This window comes from Orcinus orca, chromosome 2, assembly GCF_937001465.1.
Source record: "Orcinus orca chromosome 2, mOrcOrc1.1, whole genome shotgun sequence".
Taxonomy (NCBI): Eukaryota; Metazoa; Chordata; class Mammalia; order Artiodactyla; family Delphinidae; genus Orcinus; species Orcinus orca.
The window spans coordinates 95,705,170-95,733,166 of NC_064560.1; the positions used below are offsets into that span (position 1 = coordinate 95,705,170).

At 46.3% G+C, this 27,997-nt stretch overlaps 1 protein-coding gene across 21 annotated transcripts; it reads right to left on the reverse strand.

Moving 5' to 3' along the window:
* Window positions 1–16: 16 nt before the first annotated feature.
* On the reverse strand, window positions 17–27,994 carry TPM1 (tropomyosin 1). Of its 21 annotated transcripts, none has more exons than XM_004274707.3 (10): window positions 27,703–27,972; window positions 26,751–26,876; window positions 26,435–26,560; window positions 14,280–14,413; window positions 11,845–11,962; window positions 10,558–10,628; window positions 9,710–9,785; window positions 9,194–9,256; window positions 8,837–8,906; window positions 17–849 (listed from the first exon to the last, which is right to left on the reverse strand). In XM_004274707.3, exons 1-10 carry the CDS (start codon window positions 27,814–27,816, stop codon window positions 767–769), a joined length of 981 nt encoding a protein of 326 aa, XP_004274755.1. In that variant the 5' UTR covers window positions 27,817–27,972; the 3' UTR covers window positions 17–766. The 21 variants fall into 21 exon arrangements, with proteins under 21 accessions (XP_004274755.1, XP_004274760.1, XP_004274761.1 ...); XM_049706195.1 differs by lacking the exons at window positions 17–849; window positions 9,710–9,785; window positions 26,435–26,560 and adding exons at window positions 5,610–5,891; window positions 7,323–7,401; window positions 10,224–10,299 and having other exon boundaries at window positions 27,703–27,970; XM_004274709.4 differs by lacking the exons at window positions 17–849; window positions 26,751–26,876 and adding exons at window positions 5,693–5,891; window positions 7,323–7,401 and having other exon boundaries at window positions 27,703–27,994.
* Window positions 27,995–27,997: the final 3 nt, after the last annotated feature.

The window sequence follows — 27,997 nt, forward strand, 5'->3', positions numbered from 1 at the left end:
TGACAGGACCACCCCATTTAGAAAATGTCCTACAATGTGCATTTATTCCATATCATTATACAAGGTTTCCATACAGTTATAACTCTTAAGACAATGTTTTTTCTTCACCATTGTACGTGGTGCCTAAATCTTTCACTTGAACATGGTGGAAATCCACATCGCGTGCTATCCCACGAGCTGTAACGAACTGCAAATGTGCCAATTAAAAGAAAACAGAAGCCTTAGAAGAGCACGTTGGCTTACAAACCCTTGGCTTTAGTGAATTCTGCCAGACAGGATCCGTAGTCTCACCTCATCATTAAACCCAAGACGAAATAAATTAGTGTTGGACAGAATTCTAAATTGTACAATATTGAATGAAAGACCACAGTGGGACCTTTTGTTTAAAGTAGCACCAATCCACACCTGATTGTGTTTCCAACATTAATCTTCCTGTTCATGTATCATTGGCACTTTGAGTGAAAATCTTTCTGCTTCAGCAAGGATTCCTGGACTAAGCATACTGTGTTGCTACTCTCTACGAAGTGTGGCAACGTCAACTTGGGAAATGGCACATTTAAATCATTGTCGCCTTGACACGGGCTTGCCTGTGTGTGTGTCTTTCCCACCCCTGATCTAGCTGGTACTTTGTGGATGTATCTGTGACAGTGGTAAAAGTAAATAAAAATGCATTTAAGGGGTTTCATGGTAAGCATGGTGTTTAAAAACAAAACAAAACAAAAAACAAAAACAACATGAAAGAATGTGGTCGCAGCTAAGGAGGTTTTCACATGTTGTTTAACTCCAGTAAAGTCTGATCCAGCATCTGGTGCATACTAAGGTTTTCTTCTTTGGCATGAGCCACTTTCTCTGTGGTGGGATTAGAAAATTAAGTCATGAATAGCTGCGCTTTGGACACAGTGGTGGTTTGTACATTTAGGCAGGCAAACATCAATCACAAACACAGGATGAGATGATTAGGGCCAGGCATGCTCGTAAGACATTACTCATTTCCAGACAAGGACCTACGAAGGGGAAGCTGTCTTGGACCCGAAGGAACTACAGGCACAGCAGGTTCTCACAGAGTGGCCAGGTGAACCTCCACCAACAATCCACTGAGGACAAAATGCAGGTGGGGTTGGTGAAGGTTCACTGGTCATGTGCCGTGGGAACAGGGAGAGGTGCTTGCAGCACTGAAGTTAACAGCAGATGTTTCTGAGTTACAGGCAGTTAAGGTCTGAGAGTTGTGTTGTAACACAGTCTCACAGAAAACAAACATGACGTAAATAGGCTTTCTGACAACTTTTTCAATGATTTATTTCTGTTACTCATTAAAAAAAAATTACCAACACGTTTCATGCACACTCCAGTAGGACATTCTCTTATTATTATTTTCACAGTGCTCTATTTATTATTAGCATGACATTCTCACCAGAATCCAACAACACTGTTAGATTGAATAAAAAGCATACCTTTCAGACAATCAGGGACTTCTGACATGAACTCCTGTTTTCAAAAGCTATTTTGCCCAAGCATAGGTAATCATATTTCAAACACTATACCAGATACTTAGAAGTTAGAAATATGAATATGTAATAGGAATATATATTATATATATCACATCCTATATATAATATATATATATATACTTATACCCATACACACCCCTCTGCTTTGGCTTTCTAACTTAAAGCAAGACTCAGTTCTCTGTAGGAAATAGAAAACATTTTTTTGGTCCTCATTATGTATCAGCTCAAACAAGAGGACCTGCTCTTGCAAAGATGAGTGCTGAATTGATTATAAACATTGATCCATATACACAGATGTAATTTTACCATAAAAGTGGTTTGGGGATTAAAGAGAACTTAATTATTCCAGATATGAGAGGAAAATGCAGGCAAGGCCAGCCTTTCAACTGATTCATGTTCAATTCTGCAGAAAGGAATCGTTTTCAACCCTATTAGGTGAAGGTATGACAGTCTTAGATTTCCTGCCCATGGGCTGCGTTCCTAGAATTCAGCCCAGGTTCTCTCCCACTTAAGTTTAATCCTCATTCAGGGCCAGCTTTAGTTGGTTAGTTAGGCGGCGGTTTTGCTCAAGTTGCTGGTAGAGTTCGTCTGTACAGGTCAGCAAGCAGGTTAGCAGAAGAGAAGAGGCAGAAGGAAGAGAGGTTAGCTGGAGTTGGTGAGAGGGAGCTCGCAGACAGAACACAGAGGTACCTCGGGCGCCAGTCACTTGCTGAACAGGTTACCCTTACCCTGTGGTCAGCTGTCCTGTGCCCAGGAAGGGCGGATGGAAAAGGCCTGGCAGACTTAGGGAGAGCCAGGACGCCTCTCTTGGCAGGACGGGAGGGAAAGAGAGCAGCAGGATTCGAGGAGGAGGACACAGAGAGGGTATGTTCCTCATGCATCTCAGTAAAACCACTGTGTAAACCGGGCTGAATGCAGCTTCTGGAAACAGCCTCAGGAACGGGCAGGGCTGGAGGCGAGCCCACTCCTTGCTAGGGTTCGGCTGAGAGCTTCCTGCGAAACCTCAACCTGCCCATTTCTGCTCACCTCTCCCTGGAACCCCTTTCATCTCCACTCCCAGGGCTGGCTTTCCTTTCAGGTAGCACCAAGAGGGGCTACCGCCGCTGCATTAACAGCAGAACTGAGCTCCCTTGTCCCTCCCCTAGTTGCTGTGATACAGGGTGCAAATTCTGAACTCTCGTCCAGCCTAGATACAGGGCGTGTTACCCTACTCAAACAGCAAAAGAACAAGCATTTATCTCCACTCAAAACTGACTTAAAATTTAACTGCTGACCTTCTGAAGAGGATGGCATTCTCTGGTGCTAGATGGACGTGTATAAAATGAATAAAATCTCAAACAGCCACATGGAGACCAGTGTGAAAAGCATTTTACACTCGGGCATGTAATCTGCTCACTTGGCAAGGAAGGCAGCCACTAGAGTCAGTCTGTATCTGGTGGTCCAGGGGATGCCCCAACAAGGACAAGAACCTGGCACTTACCATGAAAAGCTGGAGAATACATTATTGCTTCCAATGACGGTGACAACCTAGACCCACAAAACTCTAACTTAATGATCTTGAAAAGCGATAATCCTATGCCCCGGGGAAAAGAAAAAGGTTCCGTCTCTAGCCCCCAGGTCTGTGGGGAAATTGATCAATTCTTATTTTAATTTTCTCTCATGTATGGTAGGAGATGGGGAATACGTTATATTCGTCGTGCTTTCTAGCTTGGAATATCTGCTGCGTTGTCTTCTTTGTCCATCCAAATTTTCTGAATATTCGAAACCCCAGTCAAATGCCACCTCCTCCAGGGAGCGCCCAGTCAGAATTACTGTCTCTATTCCTTGCTGACTCTAAATGCACACCATCTGTTAGTTCAGACTTGCTTCCCTCATCTATCTTCCCACAAGATAGCCAGCTCATTGAGGGCAAAGAACATTTCTGGTTCATCTCTTTACCACAGCCTTCCTACCTTTCATGGTATCCTGCATGTTTGGGGGGTGCAAAATCTATACCCCACTAGCACATTCACACTATCGCGTGGGAGATACCACCAAAGGCAGGTAGGATGTCTTAGTTTGCTGAGCCAATGTACAGCCAAACTGGGATGGAAGAACTCTGGAGAAATCCCAGAGAATCTAGAGGGTCAATGTGAATGCAGCTTAAATGACAGCTGTCCCTACCACATCCTCCTTTGGACCTGCTCCACTTCAGCTGCCATGGAACTGGTGTGCCTGGAACACTTACATGTTTGCAAGTATTCTTCCCTCCTGTTCTACCTCCCCAATGTCTGGGATGTCTAGTGCCAAGCAATGCTTTTGGGGTTTGGTCCAACCAAGGCTCTTGCAGCAGCTGCCTCTACATATGGCCTGACCCTGTGAGCTAGAAGCCTGGGCCTCAACAATTTCTTGATAAAATCAAAAAGCTATTTATCCTCCTGTGCACCCATACCTTCTTGGGCTATTCCAGATTTGCCTTCCAATCCATCAGTTTCCCATTTCCCCTTGTAGAATATACTTATAGGAAGTGTGAAAATCTCCAGAAGGGCTTTCAAAAAACAGATGTGCCTCCAAAATTAACTGAACATCTGCTCAGCAGAACTTTCAGACTTGTCATTTTATCTATGGCAGAGAGCAGGGTTACTCAGAGAAGGGCCCACTTCTATTACTCTGAATTTTAAAAGAACAAGGCAGGAATCATAGTCAAAAGCAGGCCCAAGAAGCCTCAGGAAAAGATAAACAAGAAATTACTGAAGACTTTACACTCTCAAGGGAGAGACACTGTCTAAATTATAAATTTTTAAAAGTCCACTATACCATTATTAAATACACTTACCTCTTAAAAAGAGTATTTTTACTCTCTTCTGAGGTTTTGTAGAGTGACTGACATTTTCAATTTGTCCAAATTTACTTTAATACAGGGGTATATAAACACTCTTAGGCTAAGAAAAACTATACACAAACAGATGAAGGTCACCCACATTTAAAACACAGGAGAAATATAGCCAGACTGTTGAGGATGGAGAAATATTGGGAATGAAGAAATAAAAGTCCACATCATTTTTAAGTTCTAATTTTGCGATGTGTTATAAAAAAAAATCACTTAATTGCTGGTTTTGAATTTATAAATATAACTGATAAACTATAACTGAACTATTTCTACTTTTTTTTTTTTTTTTTTTGCGGTACGCGGGCTTCTCACTGTTGTGGCCTCTCCCGTTGTGGAGCACAGGCTCCGGACACGCAGGCTCAGCGGCCATGGCTCACGGGCCTAGCCACTCCGCGGCATGTGGGATCTTCCCGGACTGGGGCACGAACCCGTGTCCCCTGCATCGGCAGGCAGACTCTCAACCACTGCGCCACCAGGGAAGCCCTCTACTATTTTTAAGGGGTAAAAAAAAAAGAACCAACTTTAATGGCTATGCTTTAAAGATGTTCACAAAAAAAAAGAAAAAAAAGTTAATTACTACAAAGATTTACTTAAGTACAACCCCTCCTAAAGAATACATGATGCGCTTAAGAGTACAAAAATAAATCTTGACTTGAACATAATCGTATGTTCCTTAAACCTAAGAATGTCATTTCATGATCAAAATGAAGGTGGCTGAGGAATGAATATACTTTTAAAAAGCTTTAACTGTTCTTTGTGCTGTAAAAGGATGATCAACGATAACCTCAACTTACACTGTTTGAATCCACATTCCTTTTCACCTTTTCTGATATGTAAGTTCCTAGCAATGTGGGGTGGCAGCCACACCCTCCCAAGCAGGACTATCTAAACACCAACACAGAGGGCTCACCACATCCCAACTAAACATCTGGCAGAGGAAGGTACTGCTCAAGGCAGATCTTCCGGCTCCAACAAGCAACATCCCCTGTGCAGAGGTTCTCAACCCGTACTACATACCAGAGCCATCTCAATCCCTAAAAAGACACACATGCCCAGGCCTCACTCTAACCCTTGCAAACCAAAACTCTGAGAGGGACCCAGGCATGGGTATTTTTTTAAAAGTTCCGCAAGGAACTACTGTTTTAGAGTCTTTTGGTATTAATGTATGATGTTCAGAATCGGGGGGGGGAGAAAAAAAAGAGCAAAGCAGCAGCCAAAAATTAACCCTCATATGTGTGATGAAGATTTGGAGTTTTATTCAGTGTTGAAACTAAAATGTCAATAAATAAGAAGTAAAAAGAATAGCAAACAGAAATAGCTTACACAGTGTTTATTTTACACTGCAATGAGGAGCTTCTGTACAATAGGAAGCACAGTGTGTGCCTGGCCCTAAGGCAGGATGTGGAAAGAAAGAACCAGGGTCAGCTGGAGAAGAGACAAACTGCAGAACTCAGAGAGGAGGGACATCCAGCTTGATGAAGGGGTCGTGCGAGAAGTGAAGCAAAGAGACTTATCTGCATGAAGAGAAAAGGTGGGAGAAAAAGGAAAAAAGTGGCACAATGGAAAACAGGGAAGCTAAACTAACAGATGAGAGCAGCATATGAAACACACGTAAGAAGCAGACATGCAAAACCCGCTGCCAGCCGCACCTACAGGACAATGTCTATCCTTGCCCACCAGTGTCTGGACCCGAGGCCAGCACAAGCCCCTTCTGGGGGAGTTTCATTGCAAAAGACCCATGAACAGAACTTAAAAACAGATTTTAAGCTAAACCCACCTTTCAGAATATTTAACCATACTTAATGCTAAAAGCTTTTCTCATAGAATCACCACATTTTAGCACTGAGAGACAGATGATCTGATCCATCCCCTCATTTACAAATGAGGGAAGAGAGGATGGAATTCTCTCTAGTTTCCATGGTGACAGTCATGTCTCAAGGGGTAGTGTGGCGATTCTATAATCTATAAGGCAGCAGGCACTTGCCAACACTCTTCAAGCTACCATTTTTCTGCATGGGTAAAGGAATGACAGGTGGGCCAGGAAACTGAAATTTCCAGCTTACGTGGAATTCAATGCCATCTTATGAGATTAAAAGGAAGCCTCTGTGAAACATTCCAGGTTAGAATTTAGAGGGGCAGATCCAGCTTAACATTCAGGTTTGGTTAGTAATATGTAAGTTAGTCGTGTATGCTCCAGGTCCTCGTGAGATTAAGACTACCTACTCCACTCTTACTGCCCAGCAGTAGTAAAAGCTGGGCCATTAACTCCCAAACTCATATAACACAATCTGTGTTTTATGTTCTATTTCTTTGACACAGGTTGTGGTGTTTGTATGTTAATTCTTTTATATAAACAGAAAATTAAAGGCTTGGCTACCCGGCAGAGGGTTCATTTCTGTCTAGAATCCTTAAAAGGAAAATGTGACTTTTTACAGCAACATTCTTTATGCTGTTCTGGATCAATTTCCCTTCTCTGAGAGCCTCAGTCATCTGACAGTGTTGGGTTCCTTAAATTTATTATTTCTTTTACGAAAAATGTTCACATTGTATTTAACTGAATCTCAGGAAACCGCCTTTTGATATTTCTTGGGAAATTCCTGCACAATTGCGTGGCCTACCAATTCTACTTGAGCCTAGTTTAATTTCCTAAAAGGACAGTGCCCAAGTCACACATATTCCAGTTCACTGCTTCATGGGAACAATCTAGCTGAGACAATGTGAAATAAATGGATTCTGAAAGGAAATGGTTTTGTATAGACAGACAATCTACTTGGCCTTTATGTTAGTAGAATGTGAAAAAACAATGACTATCCTAGATTATGCAAAGACAGTGAGCATAAAGGTGTAAAGATGGAGATTCTGGAGATACAGAAGGGAGTGGTGGCGAATTTATCATATTAGCATGAGGGCACGGGTGTGAGCAGGCAGGGTGGATGAACATTTACATGGAAGTCATATCGTTGAGAGCGTGGTCCAGCTCCTCGCTGATGGCTTTGTACTTCAGTTTCTGAGCGTACAGCTCGTCTATGACCAGGAAGTGGAAGGCAGAGGTGCAAGGACATGGAGAGTGATCAAGAGATGGAGGGTGAGTGAGGGTGGCATGGACACCATCCCGACACAGCAGCAAGAAAAGGGCAATGCATGAAGGAATTGGTGCCGCAGCAGGTGGCCAATGCAGGAGGCGTGCGTTTTGTTTTTAATAAAATTGAAACAAAAACAAAAACAAAAAGAACAAAACCCATTAGAAAATAAAACAAGAAACTCAATATGAAAATCATAACAAATACGGCAGGTATATCAGTAAACCATGTTAAACCCTGAACGAAACCACACAAGGCTGTCTCCTGGTTGGGAGAGGGGTAACAGAACATCTTTCTTTTATAGAGCTATAATTTCATTACACTGGAGTAGTCAGCCACCTGCCACTATAAACAGTGGAAAAAATATCCAAGGGCATTGTTTTGAAGAAACAATTTGTGACTACAGTCTGTAATCCTTATCTGGCTCCACCCTGAAACCACTGATTTCCGGACCAAACTAGACCACGGGGGTATGGATTTCTGGGCGTCGTCCAGACTACTCCTGTGGTCTGCCCACTCAAGCTGCCCTGGCTGGTCCAGGAGGCTTGAAAAGCGAGGAGAGCCACGCTTTTTATGGTGTTGCCGTGCCAAGTCTGCAATTCAGTTCTTCTTCTGATGAAGGTTTCATACTCTGCTGCAATTTGGCAGATTGTTCTGCAACCATTTGTCATTTGCTCTTTTCCACCAGCTTGGTTATCATCTGCACCAACCTCCAGTCCCTTCTCTAGCCACTTCTGCCTTTGATGTATATATTTTATGTATTTGTTTCTTTCTTTTTCACAGCCTCAGAGCTCAACATTTAGGATTTCTGAGAGACAGAGAGGGTGTCACTAAAATAAAACCGAAATATCTTAGTGGAGAAGTGCTGAAGTATAATGTCCAAGTGTAGTGCCCTATTACCCTCCATCCCCCTGTCAGGATACACAGCACATGCCAAGATGATTAGTAACTTAAAAAAAAAAAAATCCAAACCCTTACACTGAATTCGCACTTGGGGGAAGATAAGTTGTGCCTAAAAACAAATCCATACCATCCTGGCAATAATGAGATACCACTTAAAGACAGAAAACACACCAGTCATTCTCACCTATGACCACCTCACTCAGAGTGAGAAATAAACCTGCCACACTTCTGAAGAGTGTGCAGTAGAGCCGCTTGGCATCTGCTGTTACAAAAAGAGATGGGCCCCGTCTGGTGGCTAACGGTCATCTGGTGAACAGAGAGTTTAAGAGCCACGGAATGAAAACCCCAAAGGGCAGACAGGAAGAATGTGCAAGAGCAAAGAAGTGTATCAAGGAGGATGCAATGATTGGAAAATGACTTTGCCGGGTCACTACTCGCCATAAGGATTAAGTTAAAAACAAAACTTAAGATCTTACCTTCTAAGTCATCAATGCTTTTCTCCAATTTAGTTACTGACCTCTCCGCAAACTCGGCCCGAGTCTCAGCCTGCAATAATTCAATTTATTTAAATCAGAATTGGGAAGTTTTAGGTTTCCAGTAGCTACAAATATAGAGAAACTAGAGAATGAAAATCAAGCCTGGCACCCAGGAATGGGGTCTGAGACCACCTGCCAGTCAGTCACCACAGTGAGAGGTGGCGAGCACAGCTCACTCTCCAAGACCACCCCTGAAAATCCCTGGATCATTCTAACTTGAAAATGAAAAAGCCCTGAACAGTGCCGTAAAAACAAACTCAATCCAGCTGGTTTTGTCCACAACACCCTTAATATTACCTCCTTCAGCTTGTCAGAAAGGACCTTGATCTCTTCCTCATATTTGTCTTCCTTCTGCGAGTACTGTAATTAGAAAGAATGTTCCAGATGTCAGGCCATAGTTCACCCTATACTGAGGTCTTCTAATACAACGAAAGTGTCAGCCCAGCCAACAGATGTTGAGGATCTCTTAGGAGGTAATGGAGCCTCTGATATCAAATGGCATACAACAATGCATTCTCTGTTTTCCTGCCTATTGTTTTACATGGGATAAGAACAAGATAACTTATCCATTTGGCACTTGGTTTAAATTAAATTGTTACAGATGACTCACATACTCAAAATAAAATAGATTCTCCATTAAAAAAAAAGAATCTGTTATTGATAATCATCAGGAAATTGCCTCAAAATGACGCCATTTGCCAAAGTGTCTAATGGATTACTCCTTTCCTTGGCAGGGCCCCAGAAGAGAAAAAGGGGGTGTCTCTAGAGCAGCTCTTAAAGATGCCTTTCCCCCACGCCGTGCTCCTGGCCTACCTTCTCAGCCTGAGCCTCCAGTGACTTCAAGTTGTTCGTCACAGTTTTCAACTCTTCTTCAAGCTCGGCACATTTGCTAACGTTTTCGATCAGAGGTAGAAAGGGTGGGAGACAAGCCAAAGGAAGGAGGAGAGAAAAAGGAGAGGGATGGGAAAAAATGAAAACCGAGTCCTAGAGAACAAAGGGCTGCCTTAAAGTAGCCAAATCATCAAGGTACTAAAACGCTCAATTTTGCCATGGACACTGCTCCTGACACAGCAGAAAGGCAGGGTGACAAAATCCAACAACCTTGAAGTGTGATAATTTGGCTTCTTTTTTGGCTGCACCAAAGAGCATTTATGAAGGAAAAACAAAGGAGTATAAAGGACCCAAAGAAAGCACTTAAAGCAAGGTATAAGATAGCAGAGGGTGTAGTGAAGGTGCAGTCGTTATAAAAATGAACCAGTAGGCATTGGAAGCTGAAAGACACCTGGGTTGCAGTTAAACTTAAAACCCATCCATGAGCCATCAGTACCTTATCCTCTGCAGCCATTAATGCTTTCAAGGTCTGATCCATTATTCTTAATTGTTCTTCCAGCTGTCGAACTTGGCTGTTAGTGGACACAGGAAATGCACAAGGCCATTCTCAAAATCAGTGTGCAGGTAAGGCATGCAGTGATACACGCATTCATACATAGACACCCCACGCAAGTCCTCCGTGTTCCATACTCGTGGCTCATCCACGTCAAATGAGCACTTAAGGAGCCCGGAGCTGAAACAGGTAAATGTGCAGCTGCCAGAAGGTCATGCTGTTTAGTCACTGCTCCGCAGCACCCCACACACAGCCTCCTGGCGCCGGGCCCGCTTACCCTTCTGAGAGCTCAGCCCGCTCCTCTGCACGCTCCAGGTCACTCTCAATGATGACCAGCTTACGGGCCACCTGCAGCAGAACAAACACAAAACACGCACACCATGGGGCTTCCAAGCTCTGAGGAGGGGTGTGGGGTGAGGACTGGATCCGTCAGCCCCTAGGAGTCCTTGCCTCCAAACAAGATGATCCTCTTTCCCGTGCACTGGAGAGAAGCGACTCTCCACCAGGCGTGCCCATGGAGAGGAGGCCAGAGGCTTCTGCTCACCAAGACCCAGCGTGGCTAGTTATGGGTGGGCTGGCTCATCTTTAGTCCTACCTAGGTGAGGCCTGTATAGTTACATAGCAGCCAGACCAAGCGTGGAAGGAGGGAGAGAGATGAAGTTCACAATCTCCAAACTAGCAGTGTGATGAGATATACGCCTTTTATGCTGAAAAGGCGGGGCTGCAAGACTGAAAATAATCCTGAGAACTCCATCCATCTAGAGCTCTGTACCTCGACTCCCTCTGTGTGCAGCAGGCTACAAATGCCAACAGAAACAGCAAGAGAGGCTGACATGAGAAGCTGCTGAGGTGACTAATGAGGTCAGTGGAAGAAAGGACCAGAGAGAAGGGATCCTAGGAAGCATTTCAAAATTAGTGGGCATAGTGTAACCTGGAGATGGGAGATGATGACGACGAAGAGTCAGTGCTGTTTCAGGATAGCCATAGTACATTAAGGGAAAAACTAAAACCTTAACACAGTCATGTGGGCTCTGTTATCACACAGGAGGTTGCTTTCATGGGGCATGACCAGGAGGTGATTCACCTGTGAACCTTGAGGAGAGAGGAGGACAGACAGGAAGGCCTCCATGAATCTAGGGAGCAAGTGCATGGTCTGTGTCTCTACACTGAACTGGGCTGTGCCAGGTGAATCACACTAGGGAGAACTGCTTGTGTGGTGACAGCATGAGAGGTCCCTTCCACAAAACACAAGAGGCCCAACTCTCCCTTCTCCTGACCAGAGAACTTTTGTCCTGGTCTTTGTGTGTGTGTGTTTGGGGCGGGGGGTGGGGGGAGGCATGGGGGCACAAAAAAAGCTTTGGTCTTTTCCAGTGCAACTGATCCCCTAGCAGGATCAAAATTGAGAACCGTTTTCTGGGGACAAAGGAACTCTGCTTCTCAAAACCACCCATTTCTGCTAAGGAAGCAGATGGTTTCACTGAAGAACGCAAGGCTGTACACTGCTCCCCCGCTCCTGGGCCCCCGTGGCTGAGAGTCCACAAGGCCTTGGGCCCCAGGATCTGACCTCTTCATACTTGCGGTCGGCATCCTCAGCGATGTGCTTGGCCTCTTTCAGTTGGATCTCCTGAATTTCCATTTTCTCCTCGTCCTTTTGAGCTCGGCTTTCAATGACTTTCATGCCTCTGAAAAGGATAACATGCAGGAAGGCCCAAGATTTAGAGGCGACCTCCACGAACTCACCCTGCACCACAGTGGTTTGTGAGGCTCCGTGTAACTGACAGACCGAAACAGAGCACAGAGCTACTTTTACCTTCCAAACCATGAAACAAGACTTTCTAGAGCTGCAGGCAGAAAAGACATACACTTCCCTCTCTCTGTTTATTGTGAATGAAAGGTTACACTTTTGGTACTGTTGACACTGTCCAGGCAGCTAATGTGAAATGAAAGGTACCATGTGAGGATCCTGTTTGAATGTGGGAGGCATGGAATCAAGGAAGGTCAACAAGCTTTACCTGCTATATAAATAATGGGACTTCTGCCCTTTTCTGGTGGGAAGCTTCAGCTTAAAAATGGACCAAAGTTAGAACGAAAGCAAACTTATCTTCATGTACTTCCTTCCCACAAAGAAAGTAGCTGTTCTTACCCCTTTAGCCACAAATGTTAAGTATTAGATTGAAGCAAATGAAATTGCTGGTATTTGACCACATCGGACCTGCAAAAATGGCAATTTCATGTGGGTTGACCCATATTTTAGAGAAGAAACTGAGTTTTGCCTATAATAAAACTCATAATAGAGGTGTTGAGAGGCAGGACCAACACCATCTTCTATGCTGATGTATGTTTGGATCCTTCAGCATGGTGGTAAGTTTTAGAAAATGTTAATTGACCTATATTACAGATTTAAGCAATAACAAATTATGTTAAAACGGGATTCATTTACCAAAATCTAAGTAGGCAGTAAGATAAATAAGTCACCTTTTTTTTTTTTTTTTTAAATGAAGCACTACAGTGTATTTTAGGAGACCTGCATCTTGGCTCGGCCATAAATTCTCTTTGAGAGTTCGGGCAGGCCATACCAGTCTCTGAACCCTAGTCTTCTCATCTGTAAAACCAGGGGACTGGAGTAAATGATCTCTAAATACCTTTTTACTCCAATGTCTAACACTGCCAGACTGCCTTCCTTTCAGGTTCACTAACAAGTGTATTTCAGGAAGAAGGCAGCCACAAAACCGTTGGTTATATGTACACTGTAAGAGATGATGAGTCATCTTTAAGAATTCCAAAACTCTTGATTAGAAAAGAATCAATAATCAACAGTGAATAATGAGCTGAAAACTTCAGCTAAAGAGCTTCTTTAATCCTAAAGTCTGAAATCATTCTTTATCCATGGTGGCAGAGGGCAGAAATGCACCTCAAAGACAGAGAAATGGACAAAATGACTGCATGCACCTGCCCAGGTCACAGCGCAGAAACACACTGCCAGTGTCTGAGACATCACAATACTTTGTCATCCCTCGAAGGGCAGAACTCTCTCTAGTCTTGTGAAGTCTTTCTTGGAGTGCTTCCAAGTAATATGAGTACAATAACTTGAACAGTTGAACATGAGAGAAAATGCCTGATGGAATACACGATGGCTGATATGGCCCTGGTTTTCCTTTACTACCACAAGGCTGAATCTTGGGGTAATAAGTCAGGTAGAGCCAGGTCATAGTGGGAGCATGCTCAGCAGACATGCAGACCTGACTGTACTTACCTATGCACGTGTGTCTTATCAGCTTTACTAAGTCCAAAACAATTTACTTTTGTGGATCGTATTTCTGTTTTATCTGTGCTTTCTCTTCCTCTCATTTCTTGGGCTCTTTGACAACTGACAGCCCATACTGTATTTACCTCGGCCTAAGCCTCCTTGGTATATTTCATGTTTTTTAACATCTTTATTGGAGTATAATTGCTTTACAATGGTGTGTTAGTTTCTGCTTTATAACAAAGTGAATCAGCTATACATATACATATGTTCCCATATCTCTTCCCTCTTGTGTCTCCCTCCCTCCCACCCTCCCTATCCCACCCCTCTAGGTGGTCACAAAGCACCAAGCTGATCTCCCTGTGCTATGCGGCTTCCTTGGTATATTTTTAAATAAAGTTATCTTTTTAAAAAAAATGCATAATTGCTCCATGGTCAGTAGAAATTAAAGAACCAAAACACATCCCTAAAACCTCCCGTTTACACGTCCATCTCCCTCGCTGGGTGGTGAGCTCTAAGAGAGCAGGAATGGCGTCTTTTTCTTATTTGTAACCTTGGGGTTTAAAACAGTGCTTTGCACAAAGGTGTCCCACTAATGTTAAATGAACAAAACCATTAGTTGCACCTGGATCAAGTCAGGAAATAGTGCCACCAAGGTACTGTAAAATTCTTAGAGGCCCAAGATCACAGAAGCCCTCCCGTTCCACCAGGAGGAAAGGCTGTGCTAACAGGTGGGCTGGACGAGGGGTCCTCACCTCTCACTCTCATCTGCTGCCTTCTCGGCCTCCTCCAGCTTCTGCAGAGCTGTTGCCAGACGCTCCTGGGCACGATCCAACTCTTCCTCAACCAGCTGGATGCGTCTGTTCAGAGAAGCTACGTCGGCTTCAGCCTGGATAGAGAGAGTGAAAGGCGTTTCAGCGTCGGAGAGAAAGTGAGGGTAGTGCCTTCAGGAGGGGCTGAGACTGAAACACTGGTTCCAGATGGGAAGCCTGGGCCCTGTGGTGAGCCACCCTAAAGTGCGTTACAAGCCCTGGTCAGCTCTGGAGTTGTCGGATACGTTCATCCATTGACATACCCAGTGAACGTCCACCTTGGGGTATATGCAGATCCACACACATCATCCTCATCGGACAAAGCGACCATCAGCAACACTCTCTCCCTTGGTTCTCTTCCTCCATGGATTTCAACACGCTGGCTTTACCTGCCTGTTAAGGGGGAGCTTCATCACAGCCACCTCACTCGGTGGGGCCTGAGGTGTGGACAGAGGCGATGGGACTTACCCAGGCTCAGTCACACAAGACGAGAGCAGCACAGCGAGGACTCGGACTCGGGAGTCTCAATTCTCCTTTCTGCTGATTGTGTTCTCAAAGGGGCTTTATTAAATATTTTAGGAACTAAAATATTTTTAAATTCAGTGGTTCTAAAATATACACCATACAGAGACACAGCAAAACCTAGCAAGCCCCCTGCCCTTCAGCACCCCTTTAGAATAACTGGTCACACTGGAAGAGGGCCAAGACAAATTTCCCAAGCGTTTGTGACATACGCCTACAGGAATTTCTCACAAGTCAAGGTTGCTACAAAAAGAGCTTCAAACTCCTTAGAAGAAAAGCAGTACAGATACTGTTTTTACTTGGTATCTATCTCTGAAATAAGATGTTTCTTTTTGGGAGATACAATGGTTACCTACAGTTATGAGCATTTGTTACTATAAGCCTCAGCACACTTGCAAGCCTGGACCGGTCCATTACATACACTCACATTGATGGCTGTTTAAACATTATGCACGTAAGTGAAAGACAGAATTTGTTAATCTGGTACTGTTTCCTCATCCACTCTGAATGTGTGCTTTTCCTGGGGTGATGGGGTTTTTAGGACACTTGGAAGTTTTCTAAAAACTACAACATGCACTTTGGGACTATGCTAGCTCTCTACCTACAGTCCTGTCTTCCTTACTCAACTGTAAGCTTCTTATGTGCAAGGAATCACAATTCACTGCACAGAGTATGGGCTCAGTAAAGGTCTACTGAACAAAATGAGTAAAACCAACCTAATTTAAACAAAAGCAACTTTTTTAGTTTCTGGACCCATGATACACAGTTTGAAATGCACATGTAGTTAGAGTCTACGATTATGGCCTTGAAGTAAAGGAACACGAGAACATTCTGCTCTTTGCTCATCTAGATTTGTAAAATTTTAAAAGTCAAGTTCTCTCTGGGAAAGAGAGGTGATTAGGGCATCTACAATCATGGTGAAGGACTTTTTATAAAAACATGCAAATACACTTTTATCGCTTCAAAAATTAACTATGGGGCTTCCCTGGCGGCGCAGTGGTTGAGAGTCCACCTGCTGATGCAGGGGACACGGGTTCGTGCCCCGGACTGGGAAGATGCCACATGCCGCGGAGCGGCTGGGCCCGTGAGCCATGGCCACTAAGCCTGCGCGTCCGGAGCCTGTGCTCTGCAACAGGAGAGGCCACAACAGTGAGAGGTCCACGTACCACACACACACACACACACACACACACACAAAATTAACTATGTAGTAATAATTGGCTGTTGGAGGCAGGGAGCAGGGGAAAATGTGAAATGAATCCGAGGTCAGTTAACAGTTGCACTGGCCCACAAAGTAGATCACTGCAGGTACACAGCTAGTAATGGGCTCCACCAGGTCTGGCAGGTGAATGTTGGGAGTTTTTTGGAGGACGGATGAGGGTAATAGGGATAACACATTTCTTAAGTATGGAAACTTTAAAAAGTTTTTAGCCCCATGTAAAAAAACAAAACAAAACGAAACCGGAAGGAGGTATACATTAAGGGTATACTTTGGGATCAGGTCAGATTTCTTTTCTATATTTTCCATTTCTAGTAAAATTCTATTCATTTCATGAATGGGGGAAAACAAGCAAGCAACCCTGAAAGCTGAGAACTAAAATGAAAAGCAAAACAAAAACCACCCTCCAAAACACCACCAACAAAAAATCCTCAGCAGAGTGTCTAGGTCATGTACTCAGAAGTATTTTTCCCCCTTTTCTTAAATATCCTTGTTATAGGTGCTGTAGCCAGAGAAATGTCAACAAGATTTTCAAAACAATTTCTGTAGCCACCACACTCTAAGCTTCCTGTTCTGTTTTCGATCTGGGCCCCAACCTCAAGGACTTTGTACTCACAGAGAGGAGACTGTTTATACTCCGGGGAAAGAACCCTCCAGGTGCCAGGCCAGTCCAGGTCCCTGGCCTCCCACACACCTGGGGCATCAGAGAGTAAGGAGACAGCACCCCATGTTCGTTCCTGCCTCTGCACAGAAGATCTCCCTACCTGAGAGGGACGCCCATCAATCCAAATCTTCCCTCTTATTGCCTCCACTCTAACCGTTCTTTCCCTTAGCTCTGGATACTGTTTTATAAATGTCATTAACTCCTTTTCCCCAAGAGCATTTTGTAGAACCTACATTAGGGGTTGTGCCCTACGGAAATACCAGTCAATAGGCCTCGTATACGGCACCAGAACAACAACTGGGAATGGAGATCTGTTCTAGGAGCCAGGACAGGGGCAACACAGAGAACAGACCTGTGGGTGGTCCACAAAACGGGGTCTAAGATGTTTAGCTGGAGGGGTCCCTAGGCATTGTCCAGCAGTTCCCACAACTGGCTGGGTGTCCAAATTCACCAGGAGATGCATATTAAAAATACAAATTTCCGGGCTTTCCTGGTGGTTCAGTGGTTAAGAAATCTACCTCCCAATGCAGGGGACATGGTTCGAGCCCTGGTCCGGGAAGATCCCACATGCCGCGGAGCAACTAAGCCCGTGCGCCACAACTACTGAGCCCGTGTGCCTAGAGCCCATGCTCCGCAACAAGAGAAGCCACCGCAATGAGAAGCCCATGCACAGCAACGAAGAGCAGCCCCCGCTCGCTGCAACTAGAGAAAGCCTGCGCGCAGCAACAAAGACCCAATGCAGCCAAAAATTTAAAAAAAGAAACAAAAACAAAACAAATTCCCAGGCCCCATCCCTAGAGATTCTGATTCAAGAGGTCAGAAAGGAGGACAGGAATCTGCACTATAAAAAAGCAACCCCCCCTCTACCCCACCCACCATCCAAAGAAGCTGGAAAATCCTGTGGGAACCACTCATCTAGCTCTTTATAGAAGAGAAAATAGGAAGAGGGAGGGATCTTTGACATGCTCAGGTCACAGCCATCAGCGGCAGGTAAGACTAGCACCAAAGTCCCCTGGTCCTCACGTGCTGGCATGCCTGCCTCCCTTCTCAAGGCCTCCTGGAGCCTCATGGAAGCCCTGGAACTGGTGGTTCTCACCTATGGAGTCTTTCTGCTTTCTGACGTCAGAGCAGCAGGTTCTCTACAGCCACCCAGACTCCAACCCCCTACCTGAAAAAAGGCCTTCAGCGAAAGAACCTAACCAGGACTAGAAGAACGGTTACCGTACTGAATATCATCCGCTAAACAAGTCCTCTCAATCCATTTGGAAAAAAGGTGTCGTATAAAATTGAAAACACCATCAAGTAACACCAGGGCGGTACCAGCTCACACAAGGACACAGAGCATTTGTTCTCAACCCCAGAAACCAACGCCTGCTGCCCCAGAGGTTTCAGAGCAGGATGGGCAAAGGTGCTTGTAGGTAACAGCCCAGATCTGAAAGCAGTGTCTGGGGTGTATCGATCTCTACATAAGCTTCCCCCGGGAAAACCCTGGGCTCTCACTGGCTTCTCAGGCCTCACCATACTGGTCTGATCACAATTTAGTTTGGTTCTCTAGAATTCAAGATATACTCAATTCCATAAATTAATTAAGGACACCCTTATTTTCACTTTTTTTTTTGGCGGGGGTGGGGGGTGGATTATGCTCTATGTTCAAAAGGCCCACATCTCTCACCTGCACTAGCTTTTATCCCCGGTATGTATTCTCTGAGTTCTGAGGCTTATTTAGGTATTTTTTAAGGTTCTTTCCATCACAGCACCTGGGCAGTTTACTTAAGACTTAACTGGCTGTTGCCTGTCAGTACAAACCCTACAGACACATGACCATCTGTTATTTAAAAAGCAGATATAAATAACAAGGCATTTGGGAAGGGTCAAGACCCCAGACGCAAATTATTTCCAGGCATGGAAGTCACCCACGTGTACTGGGTTAGCTTCTAACGACAGCTCGTGTGTTGACACTGCTGGTGAAGTCTTTGGGATGCTAGTTTCTTTCATTTCAAAAGTGCTATTGTGTCCCAACATGTAATGAACTACTCAGAAAAGAGACTGCTATATTAGTAAAGGTTACCAACTGTCTTCCTGCAGATCTGTTGTTAAACAACCACCAGGTGCTCTACACGTGTGCCTTAGAGCTGCATGTGCCCCCCAATCCCTTCCACAAGGTACCAGCTACCTAAGAAACTACAATAGATACAATTGTGTGCATGCCCACACAATATAGCAAAATGTTACTGCAAGTCTGACTTGAAAGAGAACTTTTACAGGGCCTAGATTTTCATGAAATCCAGGTGTTCTAGCCAATATAACTAAAGGCAATTTAAAAATAGCAATGATTTTTACTTTAAAAACAAGTATTTCCGTTAGGACAATTAAGAAGAAATAATTGTAGGAGAATAATATTATATCCTAAAAATAAATCCTCTGGAATGTATGTTCAAAGTCCTACCTGAACTGGAGTACTGCATGGGATGATCAAAGGTCAGGCCTTTTTATTTCATGCGAACTGTAGATGTACAGAGAAAGTTTCACCCAGTTTACTGTGTAAGACCCAAGTCCCTATAGCCAAGTTAAACTTCTGCCCTTATATGGTAAGGAAAGGGGAAAAAAACACGGATGACATTAAGGGGCACTCCCATGGATAAGAGTTAAAAACAATCTCTCTATTGCACCAAAGCCTGTAACTCACGAGGCATTTTTGTGTAATGAGTGAGAAGGGACGTGAACAGGGTATTGTAGTGCCTTCGCCTTGCCTATACATGAAAGCAGAAAGCCAGAGTATATGTACACTCCAGCTACTGCCACCCTGGTGGTGGTGGGGGGCAATGGGGGCACAAAATGCACTTTTAGATTCCTGTTTTCAGAAATATTTACCAACTCTAAGGAGGGGAAGGGCTGGGAATTTTTGTAAATTGGTTTTTCCTGTGATTTAATGAAGTTACCAATTAAGAACCTACAGGCTGCAACTGTTAAGTGCCCTTGTTTGCTGAGTACCATCCAGAAAAAAGGAAGGCAGACTGCCTTCTTCCTGCTCCCTCTTTGATAAGGACAAAAGACAAACAAAACCCTAGTGGGTCACAAGACCTGGAGTCAACCATTACACCAAGCAAAGTAGCCTCATTCCAAAATTTTGAAGGGCCCACACACCTTGGAAAAACAAACCAGTATAAAAAAAAGGGATGGTTGCTTTTTCCAAAGTTAAGTGCTGGTTGTAATAGGGCCAATTAACTACAGCCTGTCTGAATCTTTGAGAATGTGAATTAGGGCCAACTCTTCAAATATTTTTTGCAGTGGCTCATGACTTTGTCACTAAATTTTTATCCTTGCTGCCAAGAGAAACTGTGACTGCTAGCTTAACTCACAGCTATGCCTGACAACTACCAAGAAACCACCTTCAATTAGCTACCTTTAAGTTCCAGTTTCATAAGTTAGGAACACCTCTCAATCTGAAATTCTTTCTTCAGTGGTCTGACCCAGTCCTCAAGTTGCTGTCATAAAAAGTTCTGTGCCCATCCAATCATCCGGATAGACTATTTTCAAAAATCACTTAAAAATTTTTGAAGCTAAACCACTTTTAATATAAAGCTTTGAAAAGAATGAAAGCATTATCTTTACCCAACTGGCCCAGGAAGAGTACTGTCATAAAAACTAAGCCCAAAAGAGAAGGTGAGTAAAATAGTAACAATGTGCCCTTCATAAAATTTATCTTCTGTGTCTAATATCGATCACCAGGCCAACAGTCCATAAGAGGCTGTCCTGTACAGGACCACATATTCCCTTTCTTAGCAGGGGGAGGGGAGTTCTACTGACTTCCACCACTAATACCACTTCGACCCACCAAACATTCCTTCCAGCCTGCCTGTGTCCTCTCTCCGTTCAAGTTGAAAAAAGAAAAAAAAAAATTGATTAGAAGCATTGAAGTGGAGTGTTTTAAGATGTAGTGAAATGAGCAGCCCATCTTTAAGACCCTTTGATAGCTGGTGAACTGAAAGCAAAGGAGCAATGAGCGATGCCGAGTGTGGAGCAGTTCTAATACCAGCTGATGCAAGGCACTTACTCTAGTGTGCTAAGCACCATTGCAACTTCTTTACACACACTCTTTTCATCCTCACAACAGGCAGGTACTACCATTACCCACATTTTACAGTCGAGGAACTGAGGGACTGAGAAGTTAAATGATTCAAAACCTAGCTGCCTGGGCCCAGAGTTCTTGTTCTCATCCATCATGTTCTATTGGTTCTAATGGTTCAAGGACAACTGCGAGCCAGAGAGGGAGTCGGAATTCATTCATTGCCTGGCCAAATTCAGAGACATCCATGGGACCGCTGCTGTCTTGTCCTCTACAGAAAATGATCTTTTGCCTATTGATTTCCTGGTTCCTGCCTATTTTATCTGAAACTTCATCTAGTTAGGCCTTCCTTTCAAGAGGACCCATTTGCTTCTAGGTATTTTATGCAAAACAGGTCTCATAGCTTCTGCAGCCAGCCATAATGCCATTACATACACCTCTCAACTCAGAATACGCCTCTATTAAGCACAGAAGGACCCCACATGAGCGCTTGTCATAAAATTCCCAAGGTGTTTGAGTATCCTGATTTAACACACACACACACACTCAAAAATCAACAAACAGCAAATGCCTTAACTACCTCTGAAATCCTGTTCCGGTGTGCTGGATGCATTTGCCTTAGTGGAAAGGAAGGAAGCCAGGTATTACACTCAACGTGGGGGAGGGGAAGCCGGCGGGAGAAAACACCCAATAATCGTAGCTATTTAGCCAACTTTTTCAAGACTCGGTAACAAAGGAACATCTACCTGTACAGGAGAACTTCGGAGGAGGGATGGTTAAGAAAGGGAAGGGCAAAGGGCCGTACACTAAGTCAGAACACGCGCTGTCAGTGTCTCAACCACCCCAGAGAAACAGGCTTTCAAGAAACCAAGGCTAAACAGGGATGGGGGAGTTTAGCATCCCCGGGCTCCAAAGCCAGACAATGCCTCAGACATGACCTGTTAGCGCCCTTCCCAAAAGAACGGATTTTCAAAAGAAGGGACCTCTTCCGTCCCCACTCTCCGAGTAAATAATACCAGCAGCGCAAAGGGCACATGCCGGGGGACCCGAGACGCCGGGCCGAACGCAAACACCCCAGACATAGAGTTCCTTCTGGGAAAGAGCTGCTTCCAGAACCTTCTCAACACCACTAATTCTCCCTCGGTTCTTTAGACCAGCGAGATGGGCTGAAGTGAACGGGCAGCGCCCCTCCCCGGAGCCCGACACCTGCGGGCCCAGGTGCGCCCCGAGGCGGGGGGAGGGGTGGCGGGGGAAGGTGGGCTCCGGGGGGCCCTGCAGGGCGCGGTGGGGCCGACTGGGGAGAAGGCGCCTCCGGGGATGGGTGATGGGTGGGTCCCTTACGGTCTCCCTCAGCTTCCTCTCGTAGTCCAGCTCGCGCTGCAGGCTGCCCGCGCGCTCCTCCGCGGCGTCCGCCTGCTCCTGCAGGCTCCGAATCTTCCTCCGCACTGCCTCCAGCGAACTGCTCCCCGCCATTGCGCCGGGCGGCGGCGGGCCGGCAGGCTGGCGGACTGCCCCGGGAGAGGCCGGCTGCTGCGCTCCTGCCGCCGCTGCTGCTGCCGCACTCCGACAGCCCGGCCACCCCGCCCAGGCCGCGGCGCGCCACAGCAGCGCCCCCTGCGGCCCAGGCACAGCCCGGAAGTCGCGACCTCCTAGGCTGCGCAGGCGAACCGCAGGCGGGTGCGCGAGAGCCGGGGGCGGGCCCAGCGGGCGGGGCGGGGCGCGCGCCGCGGACCCCGGGAATTCTCCAACCGCGGGAGGCACCGCGCATGCTCGCGGCCGCGGGGCTGACAGGCGCTGCGCGCAGGCTGCCGGGGCACCTGGTGAGCGGGAGGGTGGCCAACGCGCCGAGGGTGTTACTTCGACTCCCAGCGCCCCTCCCCTGCGCCGTGGGGAACCCGAGTAACGGATTTGACTGCAAAGGGCGACGGTGCCGCCTGTTGGCGGCGGGAGCGCTCCGCTCGGGACTGCCAGTTTCCCATGCCCAGGAAGGAGAGAAGCCGAGCGAGGGGTTTGGGGCTTGAATGTACCCCCAAAGGGATTGTTCCTCGATGTAAAGAACCCCAGAACACAAGATCCTAACCACAACAACTCTCCTTCCCTCCAAACTCATGAAGGGAAAACCACTAACGTATTGCATAGAGGTTAAACCTCCTAAATGCTGTCTCCCTAGGTTAGAATCTGGCTTTTGGTTCTCTCCTGGTTGTGTGACGGAAAAACAACTTGACTTTATCTGTAAAAGCACGGTTAATAGTAGTACGTTTCTCATAGGATTGCTGTGAGGATTATGAAATGACAGAAAGCACTAAGCACAATACCTTGTACGTAGTTAAAATGATAGCTTTAGTTAATAAATACACAGGCACTGTCTGAAGAGTCAGGCTACGGCCTATAACCAGCTGTGGGACCTCAAGCCCACCAGCCTATCTGGGACTTACTTTCCTTTCCACAAAAACAATCATCTCAAGGGTCCCTTCTAGTTACAACCTTCTCTGGTTTTAGATCAGCCTCTGAGATCTTCTGGAATCTGACCAATTCTGGGCCGGACTGAGATGTCTTAAAAGGCACACCAAGGAAGTCTACAGAACCCTATGAGAGGGTCTGGCTACAGCTGGATGAAAACCAAAGCGGACACAATCTTTGGGAACCACCCTCTGCCAATTCTCCCCTTCGGCTACGTTTTTAAATGTCTTCTAAGTCTCACAGCTTTCTTTCCTCACCTTTCCCACAGAAGGCCCTTCAAGTCAGTTCCTATGTGTTTAAGTGTGGGAATAATGAAGAAAAAGAAAACATACTTGACAACCCCCTCCTACGCCAAAGCCCTAATGAGGAAGCGCCTTGCTTTTCTGACTCATTTGCTATGGACTTTCTCACAGCCTCCCTCTGCTGAGACTCTCACAAAGCCCAGCATGGGCCCTCACATCCTGTAGGTGGAGCCTCTAGCTTTGTTTCCACACAGTTCATCTAGTCAGGAGGGAGGTCACAACTGCTTCCCTAAGAGTACAGACTGGGGGCCTCCAACTTTGAGGGTGGGAGAAGGGGGCATCTGGGAGCCTCCAGGAGACGCAGAAACTGCTGGACAGGTGCAAATGCTCTAAGCAGCCAACTAGTGACTTAATGTCCTGCTTTTCAAACATCTGGGAAAGTCAGTTTCAGGTGAGTTCATTTTCACACTGATGTCATTATACAAGAGTTTAGGACAGTTGTTCTCAGCCTTGGCTGCACATTGGAATCACCTGGGTATTTAACAAATACTAATGCCTGCATTCCACTCCCAGAGATTCTAATTGGCCTGGGGTACAGCCTGGATTTTAAGTTTTAAAACCATCCTAGGTGATTGTTTAGGTAAGGTTGAGAATCACTGATTTAGAAAGCAAAGACCTACAGGGAATAAAGACTTACATACTGCAGATGTCAGAGACATCACAGTTATTGGGGAAGGGGTTGGGCCAGAGAGAAAATGGAGCGCTTGATCCCCTTCAGCCTCACTTATGTGGAGGGACGGCAAAAAATTCAAAACAAAACCATCAGAGATCCGACCTTGCAAGTTACAACCTTTCAAGCTAGGAAGAGCCCATTTCTGGAATAGGATCTGTAAAGTGTGTTGGTAAATTAATAGAAAAATGTTTTTAGTAGTAGAAAAATGTGAAAATGTTTTACATTGCTGACTAATAGTGCAATGTCCTAATACAATTCTACCTCAGGAAGTTGACCTCTCTCCTACCTTTCTCTAGTGACATCTGTCTCTTCCTCCTCAAGTCTTCACTATTTTTACTAGCTAGGAATCACTCTAAATATAGCATTTCTTCACAAACGTCTTGCACATCCCTACAGATTCCAAACAACCTAAAATGTCTTAAAGGGGAAGATGATCAATATACTACCAAAAAAAAAAAAAGTGTACCATATTAGGGATAATTTTCCAGTGGAAAGAAAAGAACACAGCTTCAAAAACCTCCCTCTCCTCCTGGCTCCGCCCTCCCCCATCGAGCTGGCTTTAAATATCCTCTTTGCCACTTCTGCCTCACCTCATTCCAATGCACCATTAAACAAGACTTTTCAATAAAGACATGATAGAACCACATAGTTACAATAATTATGATTTTTTTTCCCTTAAGATCGTAGTAGATTTTTCTCCTTCTCTTGCTTTCAGTCTTACTGGGCTATTTTCAAATTCTCTGCATTCTTTTCCTTATAAGGAATATCTCTCCTTGATCTATCAGCGGCTCTTTTGAAAAAGCTAAATAAACGTCCTGCTGGAGAATTTCGGGGAGACAGACATCCTCCATTTAACCATATACGGAGCAGACATCTGATCTACATTACACAAAACTGGCGCAGAGTTATATGCATTTTTTTGGCTCTTTTTCTAAAGCCAGGTAGTTTGTAACTTAAATATTTTACCTAAATCAGTGTTTCCCTGAACCCCCTTTCCAGGGACCTTGCTTTTCACTGAAACTTTCTTTTTGTCAGATTCTAAATGTCCTGTGTCTGGATCCCTCATTTACAAAGCACACTCGGAGATTACATTTCGTGCCTTTCATGTCACAGAAAGCCTTACTGATTTCAAGACCCAGATCCTCCAGCAATTTACACTTTACTCTCATACAAAAAATTCTGCTGCTGCACTTGGTAGTTCAGCTTTCTGGGCATAGGTTTCCCTGGTGCTCATACATTCTTGAAATAGTTACCAACTTCCCAACGAATTCTTTCCTAATTGGGCCTCTAGGCTTAATTAGCTTCTAGAATGGTGTGAAAAGAAGTCGGTCCTCTGGAAATCTAATGCTTGTCTTGACTCATGCAGCAGAAGAGGCAAGCTCTTCGGCTAAAAGGATTCCAGAGGGCAGTGGACAAAATGCTGGCAGAGCTTTTGTGGTGCGTGCATCATCCTTGAAACTATGTGGTGGTTGTCAGCGGCTGACAGGTTGGGGTGGGGTTAGCAGGAGAGTCGGGGGCAGCTAGCTCACTATACCATATAAAGCACTGAGCTATATATAACTCCCAGCTTACTTTCTGGATCTGGTGCCCTCAGACTGCAGACCCAAGCAAATATCGTCTTCCCAGGCAGATCTTAAGGGCTGGATTAAGCTTCCCTAGTGAGTAAGGAGGCCTCAAGTGTTTCTGTGGCCCACCATCAAGCTTAGCCTTCTAAGTAGCACCATGCCATTTTTTCAGTGCCATCTCTAGTCTGTGTCCTGACTAGACCCACCACCGAAAACCAGGCCTTGCCACCCACCAGAGATGGCAAAAGGAAAGAAAGTGGAGAAAACTAGGCATTCTGTTTGCACAAACCTCGGTGATGACACCTCGGAGGTTTTCTGCCACCATGGAGCAGGGTTCACCTCCAGAGTCCAATTTCAGTTACTGTATTCTTCCAGCTTCTCACCCACCCCCCTCCACCCCCAGGGGTGGGGGAAAGAAGGAGAAAAAGAAAGAGGAATGGATGAAATAAAAATGAATGTGTGCAGTAGCAGTCGGAGGCAGCATCCAGTGCTCTGGGCCACGGCAGGCTGTGTGCGGGTTTCCAGCAAGAGGAGGTGACCCTCCTCCATTGCTCTCTGGGCCCTGTGGTGACCCCAGAGCGGCCACCAGGGCAGAAGGTGAGGGAGGCAGTGTGTGCGTGCACTTACGTCGGTGGCCTTTTTCTCCGCCAGCTCCAGCTTCTCCTGGGCATCTTTGAGAGCCTCGGAGTATTTGTCCAGTTCATCTTCGGTGCCCTTGAGTTTCTTTTGCAGCGACACCAGCTCATCTTCCAGCTGGGAGTTGGCCGTGGGGGACGGGGACGGGAGGGGGGGTGCAGCAGGCAGCGTGATCCCGCAGGGGAGGGGTGTGGGTGCACAGAGCCAGAAGGACAGGGACAGCGGGAGAGAGAAAGGGAAAGACAGGGAGGGAGAGAGAGAGAGACAGAGTTAGCCATTCGTGCGCCGCGCCGCGCGCCCAGGGTACCTTGGCGGCGGCCTCATCGGCGGCCAGGAGGCTGTCCTCTGCCTTGTGCAGCTCCTCCAGCACCCGGTCCCGCTCGTCCTCCGACGCCCGCAGCAGCTTCTCCTTGGCCGCTATGTCCTCCTCGAGCTGGGGGGCGGCGGCGGACACACACACACACACACACACACACACACACACACACACACACACACACACACACACACACACACACACACACACACACACACACACACACACACACACACACACACACACACACACACACACCACGGGCACCGAGTTGGCTGGGGACCTTCGGGTGTGAGGCGCCGCCGAGTTGGGGTTCAAGGGTCCCTAGGTAACCTTCCTCTCGCGCGGAGCCCACTCCGCTCGCCACCCCAGCCCCCGGGGCGAGACTCCTGCGGAGGTCTCAGCGGGCTCAAGCCCACAATTTGGGGGTGCAGAAAAGCGCCCCCGTCTCCCCGGCCCGCCGTACTCTCTAGTCTGTCCATCTTTGTTTTTAGGAATAAACTGTGTGACTGTCTCTCCCCCCTCCCTCGCGCCCCCCCTTCCCAGTTGAATGTTTTATACTCCCCAGTCAAAAAGTCCAGAAGAACTTCTAACACTTTCTGGACTTGATTCCCTTCAACCCTCCTCCTCTCCCCTGCCCCCGAATCCAAAACTGATTTCTCATCCTGAGAATCAAGTGCCTCTAGGACTTGAAGGGACTTCGCGGGCTCTGGGAACCAGAAAAGGGAAATAAGCGTCCCCAGACGAGAGAAAAAGTTAGAATAAGCCAGAGTCTCGCTCTTCCCTTCCCCCTTCTCAGACGCCCTGGAGTGGGGTGGCTCCCCGAGTCCTCGGAGTGAGGGGCCGGGAAGGGGTGCGAGGCCCGGGTCCCGGGGCTCGGGGGCCCCCGGCGGGCGGAGCGCGGGCGACCGGCCGGCGCAGGGAAGGAAAGGCGCAGGCAGACCTGCTTGCTCCTGTCCTCCGCCGCCTTCTTATCGGCCTCCGCCTGCTCCGCTCGATCCAAGGCGTTCTCCTTGTCGAGCTTGAGCATCTGCATCTTCTTCTTGATGGCGTCCATGGTGGCGGCGGCGAGCGGCCCTGGGGCTGCGGCGGCGGGAGCGGGGAGGCAAGAGCGCGGTGGGGAGGCCGATCCGGAGTGCGAGCGCACAGCCGCCTGCTGATCCCAGATATGTACTTTCCCAAGGGGGCGACCGCATTCCTCAAGACAGCCAATACTTTTTTGGAAAAGCTTTTTTCTC

What these genes read in the sequence shown, in the direction of transcription:
- TPM1 (XM_004274707.3), bottom strand. Translation starts at nt 27,816, where the DNA reads ATGGACGCCATCAAGAAGAAGATGCAGATGCTCAAGCTCGACAAGGAG. An exon ending in TGGAGGCTCAGGCTGAGAAG is followed by an intron (nt 9,257 to 9,709) that starts GTAGGCCAGGAG and finishes TTCTAATTACAG; the next exon opens with TACTCGCAGAAGGAAGACAA. An exon ending in AAGCATTGATGACTTAGAAG is followed by an intron (nt 850 to 8,836) that starts GTAAGATCTTAA and finishes ATCCCACCACAG; the next exon opens with AGAAAGTGGCTCATGCCAAA.